This window comes from Chanos chanos, chromosome 9 (genome assembly GCF_902362185.1).
Source record: "Chanos chanos chromosome 9, fChaCha1.1, whole genome shotgun sequence".
Lineage (NCBI taxonomy): Eukaryota > Metazoa > Chordata > Actinopteri > Gonorynchiformes > Chanidae > Chanos > Chanos chanos.
Window position 1 is genome coordinate 27,426,864 of NC_044503.1, and position 24,735 is coordinate 27,451,598.

At 42.0% G+C, this 24,735-nt stretch overlaps 3 protein-coding genes across 4 annotated transcripts; all 3 read left to right on the forward strand.

The window, feature by feature from the left end:
• The first annotated feature begins 103 nt into the window (after positions 1-103).
• Positions 104-15,733, forward strand: LOC115821543 (uncharacterized). The gene is made up of 5 exons (XM_030785358.1): positions 104-494; positions 1,091-3,103; positions 3,752-4,027; positions 9,599-9,991; positions 11,442-15,733. Exons 1-5 carry the CDS (start codon positions 104-106, stop codon positions 15,731-15,733), a joined length of 7,365 nt encoding a protein of 2,454 aa, XP_030641218.1.
• Positions 15,734-18,746: 3,013 nt separating this feature from the next.
• LOC115821544 (zinc finger protein 569-like) lies at positions 18,747-19,802 on the forward strand. Its single transcript, XM_030785359.1, has one exon. It carries the CDS (start codon positions 18,747-18,749, stop codon positions 19,800-19,802), a length of 1,056 nt encoding a protein of 351 aa, XP_030641219.1.
• Positions 19,803-21,472: 1,670 nt separating this feature from the next.
• Positions 21,473-23,508, forward strand: LOC115820701 (trypsin-2). 2 transcript variants are annotated; one of them, XM_030784349.1, is made up of 5 exons: positions 21,473-21,526; positions 21,691-21,839; positions 22,417-22,688; positions 22,895-23,016; positions 23,359-23,508. In XM_030784349.1, the coding sequence occupies exons 1-5, from the start codon at positions 21,473-21,475 to the stop codon at positions 23,506-23,508; spliced, it is 747 nt and encodes a 248-aa protein (XP_030640209.1). The 2 variants fall into 2 exon arrangements, with proteins under 2 accessions (XP_030640209.1, XP_030640208.1); XM_030784348.1 differs by having other exon boundaries at positions 22,417-22,676; positions 22,880-23,016.
• Positions 23,509-24,735: the final 1,227 nt, after the last annotated feature.

Sequence of the window (24,735 nt, forward strand, 5' to 3'; positions counted from 1 at the left end):
CAACAGTTTCACATAGGTCTTTAGGGCGAGTGAAGATGACGTCATTTGCAACTCTCAGTCCTATTGGTTTGTTGCTATGTCTATACAACAACGGTAGTGAAACATGGCTTCTGAGCTAGGAGAATCAGAGAGACCTGGAGAGAACCAGTCCATTAACTCAGAGCAGGTAAAAGACAGTGTCGAACTGCTAGCTACAACAAATGCACCTGCTGACATAGTGACTGAAGGTGACGATGCAGAAAATGTCGACTTTCAAGAAACGAAAGAAATAAATATCAGCACCGTGCCTCCGGACAGTCCCACTGAAAACAGCCTTTTGCTCTCTTCAAGTGTTGACAATTCAATGGCATCCAATGCCGTGGTGGTTTCCACTTGGAGCGAGGTGGACGATCAGCAAAACACTAACATTTCAGCTAATAACCGTTGTGAATTTGTATGGTCTGAGACGGAAGAAGATGCAGCTGTGGTCAACAAAGTATCCAGCAAAAACAATGGTACGTAAACCGACCCAATAATACGCTACTGTAGTTTGTTAGCTACGAGTGTTCTGGTTTTAAAACACAACACATGCTTGCATAACTGTTGGCATAATATTTAGCAGGCGAAGACTAACCAAACAACTCTGTAGTCTATTAGTAATTGTAGTTTGTTACAGCTGGCCAACCTTAGAGTGAATATTATAAACCTTTTTTTATAGACATGGAGTAATATGGAGTTTATATATTTTTTTATATTGATTCTCCGTTACTTTCTCTGTACGTAGCTTTCTATTTTTTCTTTTTATTTATTTAATTTTATACTCATATGTAGCTTTACTTTTGCACAGTTGTCGGAGTTGTTGCAGTGCTGTTGTGCTTGTACAATCAAGCATGTCACAAATAAGTCTCTTGAATCTTGATTTAGGATGTGATGTCAATATGTGTTCCATATGTACTAATTCTATACATACATACATACATACATACATGCACGCATGCTAAAATGTTGGTTTGTTCAGTATGTTTCTTATGTAAGTATACCTGAATATTAATGCATCTGATAGTGTTTGAAGTGCTAATCAAGGTGTCCTATATTCTCTTTTTTGGTAAAGGGAAAGGTGGTAACAATAATGAAGAAGAAGACATAATCACTGAATTGAGAGACAAAACAGTGGAAGAGCTCCCATCAGATTGTGTTCAAAATGAGAAAACATCACAAACGCAGTGTGAGGAGATTGTTCCAAAAGATGTGGAGAATGAAATGGATTGTGTTGGAGAAACTAAACAAAGCAAGGATGAAAAGGCTGGCGGAGGAGAGAAGGGTGAGGATGAAGTTGAAGAGGGAGAGGAGGGCAGAGGTGGAGGTGAAGATGGAGAGGACGGAGAGGAAGTCACGGTGGTGAGACAGAGGAGAAGCAGGCTGGAATGCCGAGAGTGCGGAAAACGCTTCACCAGAAGGGAGACGTACAACCTGCATCGCCACTTCCACATGCATCAGGATGAGCAGGCCTCTCTCACCTGTAAGGAATGTGGTCTGACGTTCCAGCACCGAAGCAGCTTAATAAAGCACCGGAACGAGCACAAAGCAAAGAACGTGCCACCGTTACCGACCTCGGAGAGGAAGCAGCAGAACAAGGAGTGTAGGGAGGACAGCGACCTCCAGTGCGATCGGTGTGGCGGCACCTTTCCGACGCTGATCAAGTTAAAGCTCCACGCTTGCGAACGTTCCCTTGAGAAGCTTTATCGCTGCCCCTTGTGCCGGAAGGAGTTCCAGTACAGGGTGTCCATCAATACCCACATGCAGAGCCACTCGTTCGATAGCCCTTTCCGCTGCTTGGAGTGCAACAAAGGTTTCCAGTGTGCCGCGACACTGCACATTCATCAACGGTCCCACGCTGCCTTGAAGCCTTTCGAATGCCCTGACTGTGGTATGGTGTTCAGGTACCGTTCCATCATGGAGGATCACAGGCGCAAGCATACAGAAGAGCGACCGTACCAGTGCAGCATCTGTGGAAAGTCCTTTAAGTACGGCAGCCTTTTAAATCAGCACCAGTATCTGCACACTGGACAGAAACCCTACCAGTGCCCGGACTGCGGTAAAAAGTTTGCTTTTGCTCAGAACATGCGGGCACATTGTCGGCAGCACAAGAAGCAGCCTTTCATCTGCTCGCAGTGTCCGTTGACTTTCCCTGACTCGGCCAGCCTAGAGATGCACATTCCAAGCCACAAAAAGCCTCTTGGGAAAACCACCGGAGCAACGGGTAAAGAGAACACAAACTATGGTGTGGAGAAAAGACGTGATTTCAAATGTCCCCTTTGTCCAGAGATCTTTCACAAACCAGTTGACCTTAGGACACATATGTTAATCCACGAAGCAGAGTTTGAAAGGATGACCAATGCCAAAAGCTCTGACCAGACTTATTTCTGCCCCCGTTGTCCCCTCAGATTCTCAAATGAAGCTGCTCTACAATCTCATGTGTTAACTCATCAACCTACATCGGTGCCTATAAAGAGGGAGGTTAGGGATTTAAATGTGGTAAGGGCTGATGGTATTGAGAATGTATCAGTGGGAGGAGAATGGGTAGACCATTCTGAGAAGAAGCCACTGAAATGCAGAGAATGCGGCAAGTGCTTTCGTCACCGTTCGGTCCTACAGCTGCACATGCGTATACACAGTAAAGACAGGCCTTATCAGTGCAATGTGTGTTTTAAGACCTTTAGATTTAGCAGCTACTTGCAACAGCATTTAATCATACATACGGGGAAAAAACCATACAAATGTCCAGACTGCGGAAAAGGCTTTGCATTCCTCCAGAACATGAGGACTCACCAGAGACTGCACCAGCAAAAACCGTTCCGCTGTACACAGTGCTGTAAGGGCTACAGCGATGAGAACCAGCTGCAGAGACACATGCTTTCGCACACAGGTGACAAACCATATAAGTGCCATCTCTGTGACAAGAGCTTCGGTCTGGCGTATTTGCTGCGTGACCATTTGAATACCCACACCGGTGAGAGGCCCCATCGTTGCCAAGAGTGCAATAAGTCGTTCCCGTGGCTTAGTAGCCTCGTTGTGCACCAGAAGATTCACGAGCGTAAGCGCTTAGGGTTTCCCTCTCAGAGAGGTAGGCCAAGAGGTGGCAGAGGTAGAAGTGCAGCAGAAGGACAGCATAGGTCAAATTTGCCAAGGATATTACAGCATTGGCAACCTGATGGACAGCCAAAGCTGATACAACACCACCAGAGTTCTGGATGGGCTAATGTTTCTGCGCTGACTCCACCAGCAGCGTTGGTTCGTCTTCCAGAGCGGCACCCGTCACAAGAACAACAGCATTCTTTCTGGTTGATCTCATCCACATCTACAAGCCAACCAGTCCCTCAAAACCGTATTCATCATGAACTGCCCAAGTCATCAAACAGCATGGATGGAGCTCCAGTATTTGGAGGGAGAATACCTTTATCTGAATCAATGGCTCAGGGCTCCCCTATCAAACTCCGGGATGGCGGAGAGCATAATGGTTCTGCTCTACCACAAAACACTAATCCTGAATTGGCTCCTCCATCACCAAAGGATGACAGTAAGGTAAGGGATACCAAAACACTGACAGACACAGCACAGACCATCAGCTCATCAGACAAATGCAGTAATAGTAGAGAACAGCAACAAGAAAGACAGTCTCCAAATATGGATAATCAGACAAGAGTTCCCTTAGAGTCAGCTCATGCCTTGAAAAATCAAGAAAGTAACTTATTGGGTTTGAAAACACCTCCAGGTATCACCAAGTCATTGAGCCTACCAGAAAAAGCCGGGAAGGGGTCAGAACAGCAACAGCTACAACTGCAGCTAATACAACAGCTGCCGCAACAACTTCAAAGGCATCAAATACCGCAGCACCTTCAGCTCCTTCAGCAGCCCCAGCAAATTAAGCTTCTGCGTCTGCAACAGCCACAACCCATGCAGAATCTGCAGCAACCAGAGCAATTGCAGAAGCAGCAACAAGCAACACTGCAGCAGCAAAATCAGTTGCCACCTGCCTGGGTCAGCGCAGGTTCGTCAACTCAGATGGGACCCATTGCCATTCAGTACAGAGCAGCACATTTTCCTCGTGGAGACACAAACACGATGTGGGGTTTTCGAGCTCCTCCAGTTGGTTCCCAGGCACTGATAACAGGACAGGTGCAGCAAGGGAACGCACAGGGACAGCAGCAGCTGCCTGTAACCTCTGGTTCCCAGATTCTCATCAATCAGAACCGTCCTTTTATCTCTCCTGCTATTCCGTCACTCCCTCCCTTTCCTCTACCAGCTCCTCTTCCCATCCATTCGGTTGCTGTTGGTCAGCTCACTGGTCCCTCACCACAGAACCTTTTCTTCTCGCCACGAGGACTCGTTGGCGATAGAATGCATTTAACGCAGAACGTGCCGCTACCTCAGTTAGCACGTCAGACCGAACCGCACAAACTTGGGAACCGTATGCCTTTGTCCTCCGATCGCCTGCTCCAGTGTATGATCTGTGGGTGCACTTTACCTCGGGAACTAGACTTACAAGTGCATTACCTACAGCATGCGCAAGGAGAGATTTGACTGGCAACAAACGAACTTTGACTTTGTTTTTGAAAGGATGCACAGTTTCTCTGCCACCTTTGTGTGAACAGCTGATTAGCTGCTAAAATGTCCCCTTTGTAGGATGAAGTATATGTGGATGTTTCTCTTTCGAAGTGTTATTTACTATAGTGTTAGTACTATATTAGCATAGTAATCTCTGATGATGATAGTTTATTGGATTGTCTGAGATATGCTGTAATTCTGGAATGACAAAGTAGTAACACCGTAAAAACGGTTGGCTTATTTGGAAATGTCACTGTCAGTGCATGGTTTATGAATGGATTCTGTACTTAGTATCACGATATAATTGAATCTGTATAGTCATCTCAAACAAATGTGTCCTTAATTTATGTACTTAGTTGATATGCTATGCTCGCAGCCAATTCTTATCTTTTTGGTTTACTCGCCAGTTTCAAAATCCTGTGACATGCCTCACTTTGGAGTAGTGACACGCCAGATTTCTCTGGGCAGTGTGGTTCAGTTGAAAAGCACCAATATTGTTACTGTATCAACAATTTCCTCAATTTATACAGTTAGAAGGCAGTGTTATTTTTTTAATACAGATGGACAGCCAATACATTCTACACTATGTACTGTTTCCCAAAAATACAGTGTCACATTCTGCATTGGAACTTGTGGTTCGTGGATGGTAAAAACATAAAAAGGTTTTCTGCTACCTCTGTTTTGTCAATTGGCTGTAGCTGTAGACTGAATAAAATTTGATTTTGTGATAAATGTCTTCCTGCCTTACACTAGCGAGTTTCTCACAACTGAACCTTAAAACGGTCTGGCTAAATGGTAAGACGTGAATGATGAGTCAAAGATTAAAGCTGTAACGATCAAAAGAAAGTTTGTCAAATTTAAGAAAAATCTTTACAAACTCACTTATGTATTAACTAAATAGTTCTAGTACTAGTCATTGTGTGAGTGTGTTTTCCGGTGTTTTCCTCTTTATAGGCTTATACAGCGTACTTTTTGTTCATTTGAAAATCATCTCATCACTTATGCCAACTTCATGAAGCCATGTTGACGAGTTTGGCACTTTATTATCTCTGCAGTATGAATATGCTTATATGGTTGTACTGTATTACGCAGCTTTCTATTGGCACACACTGGGAGCTCCTAACAGTCTGGAAGCAGAAATGTGTAAGATCTCCTGAACTCTGTTCTGAATATGTGGAGTTCTATGATAAGTGAGCCAGCTGATAATGCAAACATTGACGACTTTTAAGAGATTTCTAATGAGCCTCAAATGTGACCTGCTAACATATAAAAGAAGAGGAGAATAGTTATACTATTGTATTTATACTATTGTGTTTTAAGATGCATGTAAGATGTGTTTCTGCATTTTCCATCTGTTTGTAGTCTTTGTGAATTATTTTGGGTAGGCGCTTTTTATTCGTATGTTTTTACTGTAATTAAGGTCAAGATAGAAGGTAATATATGCTGACATCACAGCTTTTAATGCATAACAAACATAATTTTGCCTTAGTTTGAATATTCGTGTTAACCCCTTAGAAAAAGTTAAATAGTGCATAATGGCAGAACACCTGCATTCAGTTGAAATACATGTGTACAGATAAAGCATACAAAATGTATCATAAACAGTTTCATTTGGTCATTAGAGGTGACTAAAAATTATTAGGGGTCTGTGAGTGACATTCTTCTCTCGACCGTCAGAGATTTAGAGTGCTGATGTTTCACACACAAACGAGTGACACTCATACGGTCTCTTTATCTCCCAATCTCTCACACACACACATAGCCACACACATGCGCACGGGTAGACAACTATCTATTGCGCAGGAGAGAGAGGACAGCCAGTTTTGTGCCAGTGACTGTAAGTGTACAGCTTTGAGCAACTCATCGTGTACATAGAAAAACACATAGAACAATAAACACAACCACATTAGCGTTCAGAAATACGCAGTACCTGTTGTATCAGATCACTGCGTTCTTTGTCTTGCTAGAGTGTTCTGGTTGGGTCATGTGACTTCATGTATGTAAAGCCCTCTGATTGCACAGCTGTTTTTGATTATCCTTGTGGTATGCTGTGCCATTTAGTAAACTGTGTTGCTTACATTGGACATCACACTTCAAGCCTCCACAGCACTAGTATGCCCTTTTGTTTTGCCTGTTTGTTTTACAGTTATGTTTAACTCCCAAAATGAACGACAGCAGGAAGAGTCTTAATAGAGCTGGGGGCCATCATATGATTTCAGTGCTTCTTTGCATAGATTCTTAGAATATCTGGAATTGTACTGGAGAAACGCAATAACAGCTCTTTCACAAGAACTCATTTGTTCCTTTGTTGGCTGAGTTAGGAAATGCTGTCCTGGGCAGAGCTCCAGAACCTTTCGTAAGTGTTCATCTGGGTTGAGATGTGGTGAGATCAGGTAAGATGGCAATTTTCTTGTTCATCAGTCCATTCACTAACCATTCTGTGGATGTAGACATTGCCATCATTAAAGTGACTGATCTCTTCAGGATAGGAAAACTTCACCGCAGGATGAAGATTGTTGTTCAGATTGGTTTTATTATTTCATGGGTGCTTACCTTGCTCTCTGTGGGAATAACTGGGCACTACCAAAACAATTCACCTTTGGAAAGAAGTAATCAGGTCATACATGTGCTTATTTGCTTGTTAGGTGCAGGCTGAAGGATTGACTCATCACGCATGCCGTGATCCACTGAGCAGGAGAAAAAGTCATATAATCATATGACTTTTTCTCCCGCTCAGTGGATCACGGCATGTGTTCTTTGCGTCACTTTCCAGACATGTATTTTTGTGCAGAATAAAAGTTTTACGCACAGCAACTTGATCAAAGTATCCCTTTGTGAAGACCATTCTTAATGAATCACACCCTAGATTGATTCCGATTTGAAGTTGCTTGGCTGCCGTGTCTTGCATTTCAACCTAGCATGCAGATATCACAGCTGTGGCCTCTGTCACTACACCTGAAACTATTAGCTGGTGTCTCTTCCTCCAGAAGTCATTTACAACATCATCGTAGTCACTGTTTTTCATGAACCATCAAACAGCTGAGTTTTGTTCATCAATGAGGATTTTAACCAGTTATGACCCAAAAATCAGCTCGCACTGTTCAGTATTTTTATACTTGACTCTACACATAATGGAACAGTAATTGCACAGGAAACACATCGGTGAAGAGGCGCATGCTTTCAGTTTACTTTTTATCCCTCATGTCATCAAATGTTTTGTTTGTTTCTGGCAGTTAACTGAACGTTTTAGGGCAAGTCATGAGACTGAAGGTCAAGCAGAGCGACTCAGACATAAAACTGAAAAAAAAAAAAAAAAGAAAACTTCATTTCTGATGTCCGTGCACTCAACAAATGTTGTTCCTGTTACCTATTGTTATCACCTATTTTTAATTATTTGTAAAAGAAACGTAATATGGGTGTTGTATGTATATGTTTTCTTCACAGACCAATAGCGAAGCTGAGTCCGTCACCGCACATCTCAGAGGACTTGCAAAGCAGCACAGTTGAGTCCACACAAGACAAAGCGGATGATAGTGGGATCCACATGAAATGTCAGACACAACTAAAGAAAGCGACTTATTTATTCCTCTTTGTTCCTTTCCAACATTTTAGCCGTTTCAGTTAGGCAGTAGAGAGTACAAAGAGGACAGACTAGAAAAAGAATCATAACAGAAAAAAAATATTCTTTGTGCATAGCTTGTATATCTATGCTGGCTTTATTAACAGCCTTGGAATGCTTAATCACTGAAACTGTGGGCAGAAAAAAAAAAAAGGTTTGTGGTAGGAAGAGAATATACTCGCCATGTGGTTAAAAAAAAAAAAATCAGTGTCTCTGTACACTCTCTGAATAAAAGGTGTCTTCGGTGCGCAAAACTAAATCATAAAAATGAAGTCCATCAGTAAGGATGTGCTTCTAGATCTAGTTAGGAACTGTACGCTTTTGCTATGGTGATTTCTTTTCACTTTTTGAACTCGTATATGTCCCTGATTTATGTGAAACACCCACACCCACTATGGTTGTATTCCTGGCACTATAGAGACACTTATGGGAGCACTCAGCACTCAACATATGCCATCTTGACAAGTTGTCCAGCAGAAGCCAGATCAGGTTGCAAGAGGAGACCGCAGCAGAGGTTCCAAGTGTGCCCTCTTGGAAAATCGTTTTGATGGGCGATGATTTGGTTGCCTGTATATGAAGTGAACAAATTTCACAATAACAGGAATTCACAGGGAGTGTGAGAATCGCATGAGGATAATAATAGGAGTCATCTGTAATTAGAGCCTGCTGAGCATAGCAACAGTAACTAAGCAAAGTGGCACACACAAGTAAATTTTGCAAAAGGTCATTAGACAGTTATATTTTTTAATCTTTACATTTTGTGAAATATTTGTCATCATGAAGCACAGACAGCACATAATGTACAAAACAACATTATCTATAAACTCCATTAAGTCTATAACTACACTAAACGCCAAGGCCTAACTTGCTTATCTATTTTAAATTCTATGGATAATCTATTAAAACTGATGTCATTTATTGTGCATGGGTAGTCTATTAACAATGATGTCATTTATTGTGCAGGTGTACTTTTGATTTCAACCTCAAATAAACAAGAAAAGACCCTCGTCCACGACTCGATTTAACACTTGTTTCTCAGATTGTGCTGGATGAATGTACAGTAAATTTTTCGTACTACTTTCGGTCAGTGTTGTACACATGCCATATCACACTTCTTTTTTGGTTGGTCAATTTATTTACCTGTTTATTTAAATGTTTATTTATTGCTGGGTTCAGCACTCATCTCTTTTGGTCTCGTGTGTTGTTGCGTCATTTCCTATCCATTCGGCTGTGGGCTTGCAACCGTAGAATCTCCAGCGTAGTTCTAACCTTATAGATTTTCCAAAAGGCATTTTCCAGGCACCGGAAGTTGTCCTCCTCTACGATATTTCCTTGAGCGAAAAAGCTAACTGCACTGTTCATGTATCGCCGCTGGTGTGTTGTTTCGTGCTGTAGAGGCTCTTTGGCTGGAGCTGAATAGAGCCATCATGGCTGATGTTTCTTCGGCAAAAGAAGGGAGTTTGCAGGAAAACGATACTGGTTTTTCATATGAAACAGAACAAACGGTGAACAAGCGTACCGGGTTAGCTTTCTTGAGCAGTAATAAAGAAATAAGAGTGGATGGCACTTGCGGGAGCAAGGATCAAAGACTCGATGGCCCAGAGCAAACGACCAAGCACCACGCCGAAGTTGCACCAACAAGCGCTTTTCCACCCATAACAATCAAAGAGGAGCGAATTGAAGACGATGAGTTTGTCGAGATAGAGGTGGGCAAAGATGAGAAAGACAGCTCTGAAGAGAGAACTGCCAGCAAAGACGCCTCTTCGGACATTGATGAAAGCGTTGATGGTAAGTAAGCTAATATCGGCATCTGCTCCTTGCTAGCTCACTGTGTTGGCTAGCTTGGATTTAATAACAACTGCATTAAAAGCTTGACTGCAATATAACTGTAGCAGAATGATTTGCCTACCTGACGATTTAGGTGATTTCGTCGACCTACCCTGTAAAAGCTAGGTAAGCTGGCCTCCCATAGTGTAGCCACATGTTAATCCGGTTATTTATCTGTACCATTGTCATTATTGCCGTGTTCTTCAATGCTTTATTAATAAGATCGATACAATGCACTGTAATTCCACTGTTGCTCCCCAGCGTTATGCAATGTTTCGACCACTACCGTTGTCATGGAGAAATTTCAAGCTAAGTTATTGAGGTACCAAATGTTTTCTTAGTTTCGCATGCATTTTGAACAGGACTTTCTTCCCACTCCCTCATCTTCGAGTTATTTTTGATAATTTTATTGTAATGTAAAATGACTGCTTTTAAATGAACAGGCATTTAGTCACGATTTATCCTTAAATTTGCATGCAACAATATATTCCACTGATCCGGTAATCCCGCGATATTGTGAATTGGGGCTTGATGACGTCGGTGGCAAAGGGTGCAGGATATGGTAATAAGTATTTTAGGGTGGACTGAAAAATTACTGTTCTGATTTAGCCAGTTTTTATTATTAAAAACGCCACAAAGCCTTTGAGCTTGATATGGCTGAAGCTTAAAAACGTATCCGAATTAGAGTTATTGGAGGAACTGACTTTTTAGCAGGATGCTCTAAATGCGTGGGTGTGAGTAAAACGGTAACATTAATCTGTGAATAAAAAAGTAAATACATAAGTTATTAGTGAGCTACGTCTTTTTAAGTCATAATCTCTAAGCTGTGTTTTAGCTATGGTGCACACCATACTGTTTAGTGAATTAAAAGACTGTTTTGCTGAACTTTTTTATTTCCTTGAAAGTGCTGCTACCTTGATCTGTTTAGTAACATAGATCCTTTATTAACTAAAAGCTTGGTGCAGCTTTATTCAAGGAAAGGAAACAGAGGTCTTGTCCCCATCCCTCTTGTTTTGCACCAACTCGTCTTCTTAATTATTTCTATTCTGGAGGTGATTTTTACTCATACATTTAGCATTTGTTAATGTTTGGGGTCAGTGTTCAGGCTGCCCAAAGATTAACTGTTTGAATGAAATTGCTAAAGTATACAGCAACACATTTGCTAAATTACTTATTTGTTTTCTCATACTTCTGTAAAATTATAACTGTGTCTAATAAAAACTATGCCTCCATAAAGAAATGCGTGTTTCTTTTGTTTAATCAAGCTAAGGCATTACATGTCTCTCACACGCAAAATAAACTAATTCAGTGTTGGTTTTTATGCTTCTTTTTTTTTATTTTTATTATTTTTTTCTCTCTTCTTGGCAACAGGAGTCGCCCTGACCTCCCATTTTCCCCTTTCTATTTTTAGGGGAGTGGCAATTTCGCTCTGTGGATTGCAATGAGGCCTTTGAGAACAACGAGGTTAACCTGGAACATCGTCAGGAATACACCCACGATGGCCCAATAGTCTGCCTCGACACAGACTCACAATGGGATGACCTGCTTGTCTCAGTGGATGGAGGACAGCGAACATTGTGCTGTGCTTTGTGTGGGCGGAGGTTTTCGAGCTCTCGGGGCTTTTTCACCCATCAGCTGAAACATCGTAACGAAAGCCTCAGACAGAGGTCAGCGTCAAACAACAGCCAGGGGATGGTAAAGCAGAGACTTTTCGAATGCAAAGATTGTGGTAAAACATTCTCTACTGTTGGCCTATGCCTCAACCATCAGCGCTCACACAAGCAGGCCTCCAAATCTGTTTTTCATCAGCTCGCACACCTTAAGAAAAAATCTTTTCAATGCCCCACCTGTGGCCGCTGCTACTCTCGTGCGTCTGCTCTGGATGCCCACCGTCGTTGCCACGAGGTGAAGTTAGTAAAATCCCGCTCTAGTGACGTGGAGAAACCTCTGATTGTTCCTGCTGAAAATGATGAGGCAGAGAAGATTTCAAAGCCAACAGATGAAAAAGAGAAAAAGGTCTTTGAGTGCTCGTGTGGGAAATCGTTTAGCACTGCATGTGGCTTGAGCGCACATCAGCGGTTCTCTGCCACCTGCTCAAAAGGGAGGATCAAGGAAACAACAAAGCGGTTGTTTGATTGCACAGATTGTGGAAAGAGCTTTGTCAGTCCAGTCGCTCTGTCGTGTCACCAGCGTTGGCACAGAAGACGGGCCCAGCTTCATAGCAACGGACAGCCATTTAAGTGTGAGGAATGTGGCAAAGTGTTCTCCTCACTCACCTTCTACCATAAGCATCAGAGGTTAGCTCACAGTGAAGAAGCACCTGCTAAGTCCTTTCTCCATCAGGTCTGTCAGCTCCAGAAGAAGGCCTTCCAGTGTTCGGACTGCGGTTGTCGGTTTTCGAGGGCCTCAGCATTGCAGTCCCATCAGCTCTGTCACGCTGACGTTTACGGTGATATTAGTGAAAAGGTTTCTGAATCATCACCTGCTGCCTCACCAGCAAAGCTGAACCTTTGTAACAAAGAACAGGCTGACAGCATTTCAGACAGGGCCCATTCACAAATCGCCTCACCGGCTCTGATGTTGGAGAAAGATTTCAACCATGATGATGCAGGCGTTGGTGGAGAAGATGATGAAACTATAGATTTTGAGGTGGAGGTGGTCAGTGTAGCCGCGTCTGAGAGTTCACACGAGGACAATGACTTTCAGCAGGATCAAAATCCTGATCTAGAATTGGTGTGTGAATCTGACCAAGAGGAAAAAGAGGACATTGACTTTAGCTTGAACCAAACAGCATTATCTACCTCCTCGCTACACTACAAACCTGAGGTTGATGTAAAAATCGTGCAAATTAACTATGAATCCTTCAGCGCAGAAGCATTAGGACAGCCTGCAATGCAGCCACAGGAGAAGAGCCCATCCCAGGAGGTCAAGAAGTTTCAGTGTCCTGAGTGTGATCGAACCTTTGTCAAAGCGGGCTCCCTACGCTGTCACAGGCTGTGGCACAGAGGAGGAATGGGCAAAAAACCACGTTTAAAGAATAATATTCACAAAGCAAACATGCCAGTCAGACCTCTGGTAAAATGTGAGATTTGCGGTCATGAAAGCACAACAAAGACAGCTCATTATTTCCACTTGGGGAAACACGAAGACAGAAAACCGTACAAGTCCATCATGTACCAACTGGCAAGTCTTGAGAAGAACAGTATCAAATGTGAAGAGTGCGGCATGCGCTTTTCACGAGTTTCTGCTTTGCATTCTCACCAACAACATCACAACAATGTTAAGAAACCCTTTGCATGTTTGCAGTGTGGCAAGAGCTACTCGAATGCAGGTAGTCTATATAACCACCGTAGGACATGCACTGGTAGAAATCCTGTATGTGAGACTGAGAAAAAAGTCAAAACAGAAAATTATAACCCAAAGAAGACACTCTTAGGCCCCAAGGTTCACCATTGTAAGCGATGTGGGAAAGGATTCTGGTCTCTGGGAGCCTTTTCTCATCATAAACAATACCAGCCACAGTGTGCAGACGTCAAACAAAAAAACAGTTCTAGAAATGAAAGGAATAAAAGAATCCGTTGTCCCATTTGTGGGGTTAAATTAGGTCGTAAGGGAGGTTTAGCGTTCCACATGTTGAAACATCACAAAACAGCAAAAAAGACACAAGAAAAACACAAATGTGAGGTATGTGGCAAGTCTTATCACTTCCTCAGTTGCTTCCTCAAACACAAGCTTGTGCATGACACTGAAGGCGTCCCACCTCCTGCCAAGTCTTTTGACCATCAGGTCGAGCAAGTCAAGAAGAACACGTACAGTTGTCCAGACTGTGGAAAGCTTTTCTCCCGAGCTATGGCCCTCCAGTTCCACATGAAGAGCCATGGCTATGAGACTGGTTTTCCAGGTTCCACATCCTCAAAATTGCCTTCATCCATAGATGGGCCTCAGTGCCCGACATGTCTCTCTCATTTCACTAATGAATCTATGTTAGACTGTCATCGGAAACACTGTGGAAAAACAAAGGAGGATGTTGATGGACATTCAGAGGGGAGGGAGACGTTGGAGTCAGTCAAAGTAGAGGAACCCACAGAAAACCATGACAAAGGGGCAAAAGAGTTGAATGATTCTCTCAAGGAAAATATGCCTGAAACCACTTCAGCTGAACTGAAGTATAAATGTAATGATTGTGGGAGAAGTTTTGCAGTGGTAGGAGCTCTTAATTTTCATAAAAGAATTCATCGTAAAGGTCATGTTTGTAAGACCAAACCAAAACCTACAGACGAAATTGAGGCCAAAGTCAAAACTGAAGATAAAATGGCCAAAGCACCGTTCGTATGCCTAGAGTGTGGTCGACGTTTTACCTCAAATTCAGCCCTCGGGACTCACAGACGGTGGCACACGGATAAAAAGTTCGCTGGATTTTTGTCTAAAGACTGCAAACCTAGTTCTTTGCAGAAGTCGTTGAATGAAGGACCTTTTTTGTGTAACTTGTGTGGCAAGGGTTTCTTTTACCTGTGTGTTCTTCGTAGACATCAACGTCACCATCCTCCAGTAGACCCACAGCCTGACTCCAAATCCAAAACGGATACCTCTGTCAAATCCAGTGATAATCCCTCAAAGAACAATTTGGTCTGTCCAGAATGTGGGGAGACTTTCTCAGGAGGTTCTGTTTTGGCAGCTCATTTTGAATCCTGTCATGCCAAGACGCCTGAGACTTCCAGCTTTCAAACAAATCAGGCTCAGACGGACTCGATAGACAACACATCATATAAAGTAGTTAAACCCACCTCCTCTGCATCCACACCCCTCCCAGCAAAGAAAAGCAAGCTTAAGATGAAGCTTCATCAATGCCCACACTGTAGCATGAGCTTCTTAAAGATCAGAGGTCTGAGAGCACACAAGTGGCAGAAACACAGGAAGAGTAAGATACCTGCAGCTCCTGTGTCAGAAAACCTCAAACCCTTTCCTTGTCCTGGGTGTGAGAGACGATACAGTTCTCAAGGGGCCCTTTATAACCATCGGAAGACCTGTGGAGTGGTCAAGAAAGAATCAAAACCGCCTCTCCCTATAGAAGAAGAACCTTCATCACCATGTAAACCTGTAGAACCCACTGTTAAATGTTTCTTCAAATGTCACAAGTGTGGCAAAGCTTTTCCCTCAGAGGATCAATTGGAAGCTCATAAAGAAATGGCGAAAACACGGCCGCACAGTTGCGCTCTCTGCTGTCGGGGCTACTGGACGGAAACTCAGCTGCAGCAGCACCTCGCTTGGCACGACGAGGTACGCCGTCGCCTCCCCACCGAGCTGCGCTACCGACTCGGTTCCTCCCTGCCCACGGCTAAACCCGAAGGTTCGCCTAGTCACCCTACTGCTGAATCGTCACCCCCAAAAAAGTCTCACAAGAGCCACAACTGTCAGCACTGCGGCAAAGCATTCCTTTCCCCACATGCACTACAGCAGCACGAGGCCGTCCACAAGCGCGATGAGCCTTACCATTGCTCCCTTTGCCCGAGGACCTTCAGTGAGATTCGAGATCTCATTGATCATCACCAGGACTGTTTGGGTGAGAAAGAGCAGAGGGACAGCAGTGTGGCTCAGTCCTCGAGAGACGTCGAAGGTCTGACCTGTATTGAATGTGGAGTGTCCTTCAGTCAGGAAATGGAGTTACATCAGCATTATATTGAACATGCACGTGGGGATTTCTAAGTAATCCTTTACATTCGACTGAAACGGGGAAAGATTGGACAGTGCCTGCTTTAGTTTAACCCTTTATATACAAAACAATTTGACACTAAAGGCTGCTTTCTTGAGTGTTATGCAACAGATGACCTGTTTTCCTATAGCATTCTTTCTGTACAGTTACTCGAACTCTTATGCTGAAGAATCTTTAATTTCATGTGACAATGTAGTGAAATTATATGACCCCGATGTCAATTTGTTACTTTTAAATTTGAAAACGCTGATGGTGATGATGTGTCTGTAAAATGCAAAAGTGATTAGTATTGTTTGGTTTTGGTTTTGGTTTGTTTGTTTTTTACAAAGAAGTACACAGTTTTCCATACCCTGTACTGTAATATCCAAAATTCCATCCTAAATAGATTACATAATATATTGTGACAGAGGGGTAGAAAAGAGTGTAGGAATTATTTGCACTTGATTGTGTGTATTTTGATGAAGATGTGCGGTGACAAAAAAACACGTGTGGCATCCTCTTTGCGTGGCTACGTCGTAAAGAATAGGCCTGGATAGTTTCTCTAATTCTCTTTGGACAAGTAAGACCACTAAAACAGAAATGGTAACCCAGAAGAGAGAATAGTTGGAAAGCATTGGGTGACCAAACTTCATTGTGACTGAAGTTCTCTCCTTTTAGACTATGACTTTGTGAAACTTGTATTCCTGTTCATAATGTGTGTTTAAACCAAACACTTTCTGCTTTGACAGCTGTTCCTTACAAACTAGATAATTTTTTTTTTTGTTGATGCATTTTGTAATTGTTCTTTAAAATATGTTTCAAGTAAATATTTCAAAATGTATATTTTACTCTTTACTAAATGTTTTAAATCTCTTTGCTTATCCCAAGATATATGAGCTTGTAAGATGCATCATCTTGCAAAGGATCGTTTTTTTAAAATGACAATTCCTCTGCTGAACTAAGGTTTGTTAAGTCTGCTCACAGTTGTAGTGACTGGGTCGTGCTGTATTTTCCAGGTTTGAATTTTACTCTTGCATTAAGTCTCTCAAGACATGAGGTGAATGTAAACCTTTGTTGCATTAATTCTCTCAGCCTGCAGTTTTCAGTTATTTTCTGTTCTTTTCTATGGTGCCCTCTAATGTGTCAGAAATGCACATGCATTTGTCTCCGAGAGTCAATATCTAATGTGGCCTGTGTTCCTTTGAGTAATTAATCAAAGTTCAATCTGATGGTAACACTGTGAGAACACTGTGCGTGTACTCTTTTGGAAAATGATGTGATTAATTTTGAACTTATTGAGTTGTCTCGCTAAACCTCTAGGTTTTAATTCATGTGCATAGTGAGCTTGTATTCGCGTGGGGTCTACTCCCACTAGTCAGATGTTAATGTGTTTCTGTAGAGATTACTGAAATTGCCTTAGAGACAGTTACTTAGGCTCAGTAAAACACAGCATTGGTTTACATCAACGTCTACTAACTGCAGGTTCATGACAGTATGTTATTTGGTGTATTTTATAGTTCTCAATAATGGCACATTCAATTAGACCCTTTTTTTTTTTTTTTTTTTTTTTTTTTACAGTCTCTTTATATTTACAATGTCATCTGTTTAAAACAGCATCATCTCTGTTGGAGCTCATCCGTCAGCAACTGTTGCAGTTGTCCAGAACCTAAAGGAATTGATTTGCCTCAGTGATCACTTAAATAAGCATTATCTCATTACGATTGTTGCTCTCCCTTTAATTTCTTTTGTAGCTAGTTTATTTTGCAAAGTGTTGTTTGCTTTTAGGGTATAAATAAGAATTTATCTACATAGGCCTTCCCATGCCTGTTTTCTCATATGTATAGATACACTAGCTGATTTGTTTCTGCACACATTAAACCTCAAAGATTTAGGTTGCATAGTTATTCCAATTTGTAAGCAAACCAGAAATGAATGAAATTTATGTGCAAGTTGTACCTTGTACCTTGCCATTGGAAGGTAACTGTACAAAAAAAAATGGTGACCACTCTTTAGCATCTGTATATTGATGGTAAATGCATGCTTTTTTTTGTGTAGTGCTTGGCTGGGAAATGATCTCTCATTTCTTTACCAGTGCCTGTGCTTTGGTTAATTAGAAACCGGCTTGCCGCCTGATTTTACAAAGACAGTGCATTCCAGATGCAAATAGAAGAAATGTTAGCCTATATATAAACACCTTTTTGGGGAGGGGGGGGGGGGTGTTAGGTTTTGAGGCATTAAGCTCTGTGGCGCTCTGTTTTGAAGGATTGTAAATGTAAGGGGAGCTGCTAACAGAAATAAATACTAACCTGTAATTAGTTCCTATTGAATCTTAGTAAGAAATAATGATGTGTTGATTATAACATGTTCTAAATACACCACTGTATTATAATAATGAGGAACATTAAATTACTGTATTGATGTGTGTAAATAAACTTTTGCTAAAATCAGACCTGTTTTTTTTTTATTTTTTTTTAACACTTTTATTTTATATTCAGTACTAATTGCAGTTCTAATGGATCAAGTAACAGCTAAAATTGCTGGACAGTGAATTCAGAACTTAACATGGCATGCAGCTTAAGAAAACAGGTTTTGGCTAACTGCCAAATGTTTTGCTTAACTGTTTCCGACACTGATTAATGATATCCCCCCCCATTTTTTTTTTTTTTTTTTTGTATTGTAGTGAAGCTGCGGAGTATGAGGTGTCAGGACTGTGGACAGCAGTTCACTCGTTGGGAAGCTTTTAAGATCCATCTACGGAAACATGTAGAGGAAGAGGTGGAGCTTGAGAGGCAAAGCAAGAAAAGAGCATTAGAATTAAGAAACAAGGAAGGGGAGAACGATGTAGCGTCGGACCAGAAAAAGAAAAAAGCGGCTGCTGCTGCTGCTGGTGATGATGATGATGATGATAGTGAAGGTAGTCAGAAGGAAGAAGTGCGAAAGGAAGAGTTACCGGAAGACTACGAGTTCTTTGATAGCTCGTGTCAGATCACACCCTCCGAGATTTTCAGAGTTAGGCCCCGTGTCGCTATGCTGTCAGAGGAGGAGAAGCCGGTCTACAGTAGCGAACACCGCGTCTATGCCTGTTCCATCTGCGGAAAAGTCTACTCTTACCTCGAGTCTTTCAGGAATCACCAGAAGATGCACACGGCACCTGAGAGCGAAACGGATGTCAGCTGCGAGGTGTGTGGGAAGACGTTTGCCCGACAAGCAAGTCTAGCGATCCATATGAGATCGCACAGACTACCCGTTAGCCCAGAGAAACTGCCAGATGAGTGCACTAGCCTTTACTGTGAGCAATGCAACAAGTCATTTAACTCCTCTCTAACCTATGCCTCCCATATGGACATTCATAGGCAAAGGCCTTTCTGGTGCCTTTCATGTGCTAAAGGGTTTGCTGACATAGGGTCGCTGGAAAAACATTTGAAAAGCCACAACAACAAAAAGTACAAGTGCGACCTCTGTCCCAAGTCTTTCCGGGTTCCAGCCGAACTTCGCTACCACTACAACGTCCACACGGGTGCCAAACCTTACAAGTGTGGTCTCTGTTCTAAGGACTTCTCTCAGCTAGGTAACCTAATAACCCATCGAAAAAAACACTTGGGCGTCTTCAAGTCTGGAGGAAAGGTGCCACTGGGCAATAGGTCAAGACCATATGCAGGGAAGAGGAGAGTTACTCTAATGAGAAAGCTGATTGTTGGAGGGACAGGAACAGTAGAGAAAGCGGAGGAATATGTGGACGGCATGATCAAGGAAGAGATGGAAAGTGGTGAAGAGGACGATGACGTCACCAATGCTGAAGGTGATTCGCCCTCAAGCGATTCCTCTGAATCTTCAGAAAGTGACTCAGATTCATCCGGCTCCTCTGATTCATCTGATTCATCCGATTCCTCTGACTCTTCATTGGACTCGTCTGCCGCGGACAACGAGGTAGGGGGAGACGCCAACAAGGAAAAGGAAGAAGTGTCTGGAGGACAGGATGCAGATGGGGAGGAAGACTGGGAATGTTTCGAATGCGGCTCTCGTTTCAGTTTGGAGCCTGAGCTTCATCGGCATTATATGAAACATGCCAGTGGGGAGCTGTGATCACTGGATTCTGTGACGCTCTGATCTCACTACACAAATACACAACACGTCCAGCGCCAGCATGCCCCTGGCTCCACCCACTTGACTCCACCAGCTCCACGTCCTTCTATGTGAATGACTAGATTGCAGTACAGATCGAGGCGAAATATCAGTGAAGTATGAGAGATGTGATAATTTTGTGGCAGATGTGTTCTGTACTGATTTACAACTGCTGATGAATGTAACAATTTATTTCCCTAGCTTTTGTTTTCACCCTTAGGCATTTTGTAGGTTTTTTTTTTTTCTGAAATGCAAGGGATACTGCAATAAGATATCGATATGTCACTTGTGTAAAGTTTATTTTTGAATGGCCGTTAACTGTTTTTGAATTAATATGGCCACTTGTGCTCTGGACGTATTTAGAACATGTTTGACACACAGCTATCTGAAGTTTGCTGTCTGTTTAGTGTTAAGTAGGGCACTTATAAGAGTAGGTAGTTGGTGAGTATATCCAGTGCCAATTTGACAGTCTCTATTATTCCCTGTTCTTAAGCCAAATTCTTTTTATTTTCTTTGATTCTGCTCTCTCTTGACTATGTGCTTTACAATTACATAGCTAACAAAGTTATTTCTTGATGTACAATTTTAATTGAAGTGGGGGGGAAGAAAACTTTATCAATAGACAGCTAATTCATCAGGTCTCCAGGGTGTTTCTCTTCTCTTCTTTTCCCAAAAATATCTTTTGTGCCTTCTTACAGTTGTGCCTAACTTAAATGATGAGTGCCAATCTAGAAACTGAAATATTTATGTTATCCAAAATGTTCTGAATGTTGGAAAGTTTTGTTCACTTTGATGCCTCCTCAGAATTACACTTCTGTTGCCAATGACTTGACTTGTTTGTTTACGGCTGCCTTTGTCCAACAAGAGTAAAGTGACCTTGTGTGGATTTTGTGTATCCACAAACTTGATGCTGCATAGTTTCCTGTTTTGAAAGACCACTAACTTAAACTGACAGTATTTTTATTGTCCGTGTATGACATTACAATAACTCTGTAACTTTTTATTCCACAGTCCTTTACCCCACTTTTTTTCTGAGTATGCTTTTTTTTGTAAGCATAAAAGATGTAAGTAATTTTGTTACTGTTTAGACAACTGAAAGCTGCTATCATCTAATTACATTGTATTTTTGTATACCTACATGGCAGATAACTCAAGCTTGTTTTCTGTTACCTTTTTCTACTGCATATTTTCATTCTGTGACTCTACACTGCAATGTTGTATTGATCAGAGCAGAAGAGACCAATAAACGTAATGAAGAAGGGTATCGTATTTTCACTCTTAATTCACAGATAATTTAAAGACACCCACTATTTGAGCCTTCAGATAATTTGGAGAAATGCATGTATTGTAGATGAAAATAAAAGCTTCAATTTTTTTTTTTTTTTTTAAATAATATCCTTATCTTAGACTTTGAATTGCTCACATATAAATGATAAAAATGGTTTGGACAGCTGTTATTTTTCACTCTGAATGTTTAATGGCCCTATCATTACTGGTATTTTTAGGGATTTATCTTCAATAAGATTAGATTTAATGAAGTATTTCTAAACTCTGTAGCCAGGTGGCCCCAGACATTTCATTGTCAGTAGTTCTCAGCACATATTCAGTTGAGAATTATGCGTCCTGTCATGATGACAGCCATTGTGTTCGCTCTCTTGGTTGTGGCAGCCGGTAAGTTCAGCTCAGTCGTTCCTCAGTTGTTATCGGCTGTTCTTAATACGATGCCCCTAAATCTGAGAAGCCATGTGAAATACATAAAACGAGGGTTAAGCTCTCGGTGAACCCCTAGAAAAAAAAAGCTGGTTTGACATGAATTTGTTTTTAAACTGAGGCAGTGTGCAGAGGCGAGGAGGACGACAAGATCATTGGGGGATATGAATGTTCTCCGCACTCCCAGCCTTGGCAGGTGTACCTTACGTACGATGACGGGCAACGCTGGTGTGGGGCATCCCTGATCAATGAGAGATGGGCGGTATCTGCCGCTCACTGCTATATCCCGTGAGTAGCCGTGTAACTGCCACATTTGGGCCCAACGGAGAATGTTTTTATTTAAGTTAGCGCATTAAGCAAAATGAATATGGGATTTTAGTATATGTATATAAAGTAGACTTCGGTTTCATCATGGCCTCGCACTGTGTATCTATGCACATATATTTGTGTCTAGTATATCTTTGTATACATATATCTGTTTACATGTATCTATATACATGTATATTTGTAGGTACTCTTGTGAGTCAACAAATTATGATTTTTTTTTTTTTTTTGGTCAATATCAACAGCTTTTCTCCAGAGTTAATTTCAACTAAAGAGTTGAGACTGAATGATGGGCACATTTTCCACTTCATGTGTATAAAAAACCATCGCTGTGCCATTTGAGCCGGCGTGTATGGTAACGGTTATTACACGATGTGTATGGTAACGGTTATCACACCTCTCTTTCTTGTTTCATCTGATTCAACTGCTCTCAGTCATGACCACTGTAGTGTTATGCATGTAATGGTGTGAATGAAACCCATGAGACTGGCTTGTGACCTGAGACTCCTTGTCTTCTTGTCTCGTTCTCTCTTGCCCTTAGACCACCCCGACTCGTAGTCCACCTAGGGGAACACAATGTGTATAAGGACGAGGGGACAGAGCAGAGGATCCTGGCTGAGAAGGTCATTTCTCACCCTTATTACAGCAGCAGTGGGTATGATAATGACATCATGCTCATCAAACTGAGTAAACCTGCCGTCTTCAACAAGTATGTTCAGGCCATCGCTCTTCCAACCACCTGCTCCAAAGCAGGGACTCAGTGTTTGGTGTCTGGATGGGGAAATCAGATCACCACAGGAGGTGTGTGTGTGTGTGTTTAAAAAAGAGAGAAAAGAATAAGGAAGGTAGCATTGAAAATGACAAGTGAACAGAGACAATGTTTACCTCGTTATAGCACAGGTGAAAGCTGTTAGCTTTTTTTTTTGGGGGGGGGGGGGGGGTGTAATATAACAAATGACTGTTGTTTTGCAGTAGAATTTATCATCGTTTTATGTGGTTTCTAGTCATCTATGCATCAGACTTGCAGTGCTTGGATTTGCCAGTTATCTCAAGATCTGATTGCCAGTACGCTTACGGTTCCCTGATCACTGAGAACATGTTCTGCGCTGGGTTCCTTGAGGGAGGTAAAGACTCTTGTCAGGTATGTCTTCACCACAGCTAAAAGACGCACCTACTAGTCTATACTTGCCACCCTCAGTGAGGGTGAAAAGTAAAAACAACAGAGATGGCTCAATTTCTTGCCTAAAACTTCAGTGTGCTTTCTTCTTCTTCTACTTCTTCTTCTTCTTTTTAAAAAATATAATCTTGTCACTTAGCTATTGAAACATAAGGGGTTCTGTCCAACAGAAATTGTATGCTATATATGCTTTGAGGTACCCATGTTTCTATTTCTGTTGTCTATTTATATGTCCTACTGTTTATGTTTATATGTCTTAGATATAAATTCCCTCTCATGTACGGTCTCTCTCTCTATGTGTCTTAGGGTGACTCTGGTGGCCCTGTTGTGTGCAACGGGAAGCTGCAAGGAGTTGTGTCGTGGGGATATGGCTGTGCTGTGGCTGGCTACCCTGGAGTGTATGCTGAAGTTTGCCGCTATACCAGCTGGCTTGACCTCACTATGGCAAACAACTGAATGAGAGAATAGGGTTACTTCTCTGGGCTCAGTCCCTTAGCGACATGTGCGTCAATAAAAGGACAATGCATGAAAAAAAGAGGAAATTTGATTAAAAACCATGGGCAACATTCATTATTTTCTAGTCTTAAATTTCTTTGTGCTTATGAATTTGTGATTAGTCAACAGAAAATGCATTATGTTCTACATGTGCCCCTCTGAAAGAATGTTTTGCGCGGAGTGCGAATGTTAGCGCACAAATGTTAAAGCGCGGAGTGATGGCGCACGTTTGATGGAAGGTTTAAAAAAATGGGTTAAAATTTATTTTATTTCTTTAATACAAAGCTACATTGCTTTACAATAGTATACTTAACTATCAAACAATAGTTTACCCAAATGGAAATCCCTAAAGGACTGAATTTCGTGGACACCTTTTACTTAACTCATGTCCGCGCTCTGAAGACCGCTCTTCTGAACTAGAACTACATTTCCCGACACTGCATGAAGCTTTGTGTATGACGTTAGAAACGCTGTATCCCGACTATGCTCGCTTTGTGCACAATAACGAAAGGCAAAGAAGATGTCTGGGCGGAAGAGGTGAACGTTGGTAGGTATATTCCCAGGAAGATGCTGCAGCCACACATTGATATCATATACGGTGGCTTCAGCATGCATGTTAAGATTTAGGATTTAGGATAAGTGTTGATATGCAATCAAGGCACTGAAAAGGAAGCAGTGCCCTGGTGGCACTGTGTATGCTCAACAATAGACAAAAGCTAACTGACTTTCCGGAATGTTGCAGATACATTTTATGGTGGTCGAGGTCGATTATGGAAATGTAAATAACAAAAACGGATTTAGTTCGTTTTGACGGGAAGCTCGCGTATATATGGGCGCTATGAATAACTGTCCGTAAAGCCGGAACCAGTTTGAGTAGTGGTTCGCAGGCCGAGTACCCTGTAACGTTCTCCTGCTTGCACGCTCGTGTATGCATGCTGTGTTAGACAGCTTATTTTACTATGCTTACTGTTCGCGGCAGGGTGAAGACATAGTGTATATTTGGCAATTTATTGACGGTTCCGGTGAGTTTCCGCCTTCATGTGGCCTCATTGTTAATGTGCGACAGATGCTTCTATTCACTTGCATCTTCATAATGCTCGAGTCTACGTCAAACCCTTGAGACAGCAGATGTGCCACAGGGAGAGACAGACAACTTGGTTGGACCTAAAACCCGAAAGTCATTATGTT

Excerpts from the sequence above, each read along its gene's own strand:
- LOC115821543 (XM_030785358.1), top strand. The coding sequence starts at position 104 with ATGGCTTCTGAGCTAGGAGAATCAGAGAGACCTGGAGAGAACCAGTCC. Across the intron at positions 3,104-3,751 it reads AGGGTTTCCCTCTCAGAGAG|GTATCACCAAGTCATTGAGC; the intron begins GTAGGCCAAGAG and ends AAACACCTCCAG. Across the intron at positions 9,992-11,441 it reads CATTGATGAAAGCGTTGATG|GGGAGTGGCAATTTCGCTCT; the intron begins GTAAGTAAGCTA and ends TTCTATTTTTAG.
- LOC115821544 (XM_030785359.1), top strand. The coding sequence starts at position 18,747 with ATGCTGTCAGAGGAGGAGAAGCCGGTCTACAGTAGCGAACACCGCGTC.
- LOC115820701 (XM_030784348.1), top strand. The coding sequence starts at position 21,473 with ATGACAGCCATTGTGTTCGCTCTCTTGGTTGTGGCAGCCGGTAAGTTC. Across the intron at positions 21,840-22,416 it reads GCCGCTCACTGCTATATCCC|ACCACCCCGACTCGTAGTCC; the intron begins GTGAGTAGCCGT and ends TCTTGCCCTTAG. Across the intron at positions 23,017-23,358 it reads GAGGTAAAGACTCTTGTCAG|GGTGACTCTGGTGGCCCTGT; the intron begins GTATGTCTTCAC and ends TATGTGTCTTAG.